We start from the raw sequence: 4,641 nt of genomic DNA, 5'->3' as shown, positions 1-4,641 counted from the left end.
ATGTTGTTTCCTCAATAGTTGTGCTATATGCGCTACGTTTTATAATAATCGTCTTTCCACCAGATGTTCTTTTCTCACCAAGATCAATTGTTGTCATATGAATAAACAATTATTATAGAGTCAATATAATTTGCATTCATTCTATAATCTTTATAATACTTTACGACGCTGTTGCTATTTATTTATGATGCTGATCAATATCTATTTATCGATATTTTCGATTATCGTTTTTTTTTCTTCTATGAATTAAATAGCGCCACCAATGTTGAATATTGAACTATGATTTAATTTTTTCCATTCATTTCTTTTTTTTCATTAATCACCATCCAACCCCAAATTAATTGATGTCTTCTTTTTCTTCTTCCAATTCTCTTCATTCAAAGCTTCACATTTGCCTCTCTCTTTTTTTAATATTTCCTCAGGTCATCATTCTCTCCATCTCATCCTGGGTTTGCCTGTTTTCCTTGTCCTTGTCATTGGTTGCCAAACCGTGGTCCTGCTTGTCCATCTATTGTTCTGGAGACTTACAACGTGGCCTGCCAATCTCAACTTATTTTTATCAATTGTTTAAAGCCGGTTTTTTTTTATCTTTCCTTTATTTCTTTGTAAGGTATCCATTATTGTTACGAAAAGTAATTGATTTCAACACAAATAAATACAAATTTACTAACAACACTGCGGTATCTATTGAAATTTAATTGTTTAAATCAAGATTCGCATAGATTTGTTTTCTATCAGCCATAGAAAAGAGTTTATTTTGTTATTTCAGGTCATGGCAATAGTTAATATTTATTGTTAATTGTTTCTTTACATTCTAACATTACATAGACGGTAAATTCAAAGGTGCAGGATTTTTAACATAATTATAATATTTTTAATATTGATAATAGTTTAATTTGATACCGTATTATGCTTAGAGAAAGAACTTAAAGAATACAAAACGTAATTAAAAAAACCAAATGAGATCACATATGGATTTTGAATAGTAATAGCTAAGGCCTACATTCTATTTTCAGTTCAGTTATGTTGTTACTCTAAGCCTAATTATTACACCAAAATCATTACGTACATACAATTGACTAACAACTGAAAACACAATTGTAATTAAAGTTATTGATACTATTAACGTCAATTACTCGTCGTCTGCATCTCCCTTTATCAAGGCAATCAACATCTTTTTGTAGTCACCACTCGTGTCTTCTTCTACAAATGTTGCCAGACCCTTTTCGTATTTAAACATGAATGCTGCCTTTATTCTTTTCAAATCAATCTAAAAAAATGCGAATCATAATTTTAAAACGTTGGTGAGAAGAATAACATTAATTATGCAACTTTCTCAAAAGAAAAGAATGAGGTACCAAGCATTTCATCAAAGAAGTTTTATCAACTGAGATATTTTTATAGCTCACTGTGTTGGTCGGTCGGTTGGTCATTGGGTCGGTCGCTTGGTCGGCAAACACTAACTTAAACACGCGACTGCAGCCATGATTGAACCTTTTACCAATTTACTTCTGGAAAGAATAGGCAATCTCACACTCAAGATATTTGTTTCGAGTATGTCTTTCCAAAGTCACTTGCACAATAGGACTGATACAGTACAATGAAATGCATTGAATACCTACGGCTATTAGTGGTATATGTGGACAAAATACAGCAAATTAAAATATGGCGCTTGAAGTTTCTATTATTTTAGTACATTTGTTGTAACCTACCTCTGATCTTGAAATAATCACTCTGATAAGTTGTTCATCATCAGTGGCTGGACCATGGACGGCGTCGTATGCACGCTCAGCAAAGAATTCTCCTACGCTACGTGCTCGAGAAACTGAAAGATAAATGTACATACATATAGTGTATAAACATTTGAAAAACAACACTGCTTTCTAGTTTAACAGAGCTAACATCGTTGTAATCTGCATTTGATTCAACAGTAACTCACCAATAGCTAAGTATCCGTCTTGTAGGAGACCAGATGTTTCGTCACGAATTGAGTCTTCGATGTCACAGCCAGCTATCTATTAAAAGAAAAACCAAAAACAGACATCATTAGTACAGAATATATAAATGCCATGCAATGCCCAGCAACAACTCTTCTACTCTGACTCTGACATCTAATTCCAATCTGACATCACCATTGTATAGTTTTATAGTTCTGTTTTATCATTTGTTTCTCTTTACCTCAGTGTATTTCTCAAAAATGAATTTAAGTTGATCGAAGTTTCTGGTTGCTAGGATTTTATTAAAACAGCTTTCATCAGTTCCCCATCGATCTTCACCTGCCTACAGAAAATAAATTTGTATTTTTATTTATTGAATGAATAACTTTTTCCATATGTTCAATCAGGGAAGAGTACATTTTCACTCTTCCCTGGTTCAATTTGTGAAAGTGATTAAACTACAGTATACATCTTAAAATACGTTAAAATAAGAAAGATCTTAAGATATAATTATATGTATCTGTATTCCTTTTTTGATGAGAACTATTATTTTCCTTTATAGTTTATCAAAATTAATATTTTAGTCTTACATCAAATAACTCTTGGGCGTCTTCGGTGGCAGCGTCTTCATCAACTTCATCACTTTCATCTCGGCCAGCCTATATCAAATATATTACAATCTGATATTAATATTATTTGTGAGTCAGACGTCGAGAGAGAAAAGGTATAGACAATACCAATCCATTCATGTTAGATTTGATTGGTTGGTGTGGTGTAAAAACACCCTTTAAAGCCACTTTGTAAAACATGTGATTTTTATTTAGGTATGGTATATTATTGAGGACTTACGTTGGCAATTGAGATCATTAAGTATTTGAAATGACCAGATGTTTCATTCTCTAAATCTTCGCAAAGATCACGTTCAAACACTGTGAAGATGAGATAATAACAAAGGTCATGTCTACAATATGTAAGTACATATATATATTTACCATTATTACTGTTAGTTACTGTGCTACAAAAACGTATAGTCTAATATGCCTACATTTACTGTGTATAACTAGAGGCCAGAGGCCTAAAGTAAATAAAGTCAGGCGATAATCCTGAATGAATGAATGTATATCTGAATTGGACTATACACATTCCCATTTTCTAGCTTTACGTATGTGAAAATAAAGAATATAAAAGACAATTTCTTCAAGCCAAACAAATTGTGTAAAGTTTATCTTCCATAAATAAAGTCATCGTTGTTGCTGTAAGCACTTACATTCAGTATATGCCTCTTTGATGCCTTCAATCTCCTGATTCAGTCGAGTGCACATTATTTCAATAACTGTCTTTTCGTCAGTTCCTACGCCCTATGAAGAAAGTAATTATTATTCTTAGAGATTCAAGATATATTAACATTACAATAAAATTATTTGAAATTTAGAATACATATCCGGTAACCATTTTAAATATACAAATGTTATGTAAAGTAAAAAACTAAATCATTATAGCATAATATAGGTTAAGGTGTACCTTCATGGCTTTACGAAGTGTTTTTGCGTCGTAAACTGGAGGTGTATCCAATAACCCCACCACAACATCCTCAAAATTTCCACGAAGTTCTTCTTTCAACTCCTCTTCCAAGTCCTGAAAATGAATTTCAAAGAACACGATGAAATAATGGTTATCAATTCTGATAGCTTTGTTTCTTATTCGTTTTAAATGATACTTAAGAAGGGATTTCTCAATTTATCCACGAGAAACACTTATACTACATATTTAAATTGCCAACTATGGAACGCCGATCCATAGCCAACGAAAAAGTGCCTTCAATCTTGTTTTACCTTTCCATAGCACGATGTAAAGGTGTGCTTGATGTCCTGTCTTTGTTCGTTGGTACGATTGGCCAGAACTTCCGTGATCTCATCTTCGTCTGTTCCAATACCGCGCATTGCTCCCTTCAAAGTTTCGCAATCTGCCTCGGCATCGAAGTCAGCCCATGGGCAAATAGTACCCTAACATTTAAAAAAAATAGTCCGTTGAAAAAGTCAAACAAATTTAGACCATACAAATATTAACTCAAGATTAGATATTAATTCAAATAATAATTTATTGTGTTTCGCCTCTTTGTTTTGGGTTTAAGCTGAAATGGTGTATCTTAACAATCAGCATCAATTTATTGACAAACAAAATCAACACTTACAAATAACTCCATGGCACCTCTGGCCAAACGGTATTTTGCTAAGTACTGGAAAATAAAATACAAAGAATTGTAATACATTATATTACAATTATATTTTAATTACAATATAACCATTAAGAAATGAAATAATTTAGACATAATTGATCTTCTCCACTAAAATGATTGATAGATTTGAAGAGTTCTACGTTATAATAAATTAGCTATAGAAACGTGTAGTGTAGGCAATTGAAACTAATATAAATGTTGTGGTGCATAATTAAATGTCTAATATTATCGTAAATACACTTAAATCAAAAGACATTATTTGAATCACAATGATTATTGTGGCAGTTTGCAGATCGTATATCGTTTTGTTGCACTACGTTAGTCATACTTTGATTCTACTCCAAAGTCCACAAAAACTGATCGTAATCAGATGGTTCGAGTACTTAAATTTAGTTAATGAGACTCTTCACATCAGGAGGCTCAAACATTGGTTGAAGAAATTACAAACTTAAGTTAATTCTGTATTAT

The 4,641-nt window shown here is 32.2% G+C and overlaps 1 protein-coding gene across 1 annotated transcript; it reads right to left on the bottom strand.

The window, feature by feature from the left end:
* Window positions 1–998: 998 nt before the first annotated feature.
* LOC140062875 (annexin A13-like) lies at window positions 999–4,165 on the bottom strand. Its single transcript, XM_072109256.1, has 10 exons — window positions 4,129–4,165; window positions 3,770–3,940; window positions 3,459–3,572; window positions 3,205–3,295; window positions 2,787–2,866; window positions 2,528–2,596; window positions 2,179–2,280; window positions 1,940–2,015; window positions 1,713–1,825; window positions 999–1,270 (listed from the first exon to the last, which is right to left on the bottom strand). The coding sequence occupies exons 1-10, from the start codon at window positions 4,138–4,140 to the stop codon at window positions 1,133–1,135; spliced, it is 966 nt and encodes a 321-aa protein (XP_071965357.1). The 5' UTR covers window positions 4,141–4,165; the 3' UTR covers window positions 999–1,132.
* Window positions 4,166–4,641: the final 476 nt, after the last annotated feature.

The sequence above is a fragment of the Antedon mediterranea genome, chromosome 11 (assembly GCF_964355755.1).
Source record: "Antedon mediterranea chromosome 11, ecAntMedi1.1, whole genome shotgun sequence".
Taxonomy (NCBI): Eukaryota; Metazoa; Echinodermata; class Crinoidea; order Comatulida; family Antedonidae; genus Antedon; species Antedon mediterranea.
The sequence above is the reverse complement of the archived record's forward strand: the minus strand, read 5'-3'. Positions and strand labels throughout refer to the sequence as shown.

What these genes read in the sequence shown, in the direction of transcription:
- LOC140062875 (XM_072109256.1), bottom strand. An exon ending in TAATGATCTCAATTGCCAAC is followed by an intron (nt 2,597 to 2,786) that starts GTAAGTCCTCAA and finishes TATTTGATATAG; the next exon opens with GCTGGCCGAGATGAAAGTGA. An exon ending in ACGCCCAAGAGTTATTTGAT is followed by an intron (nt 2,281 to 2,527) that starts GTAAGACTAAAA and finishes TATTTTCTGTAG; the next exon opens with GCAGGTGAAGATCGATGGGG.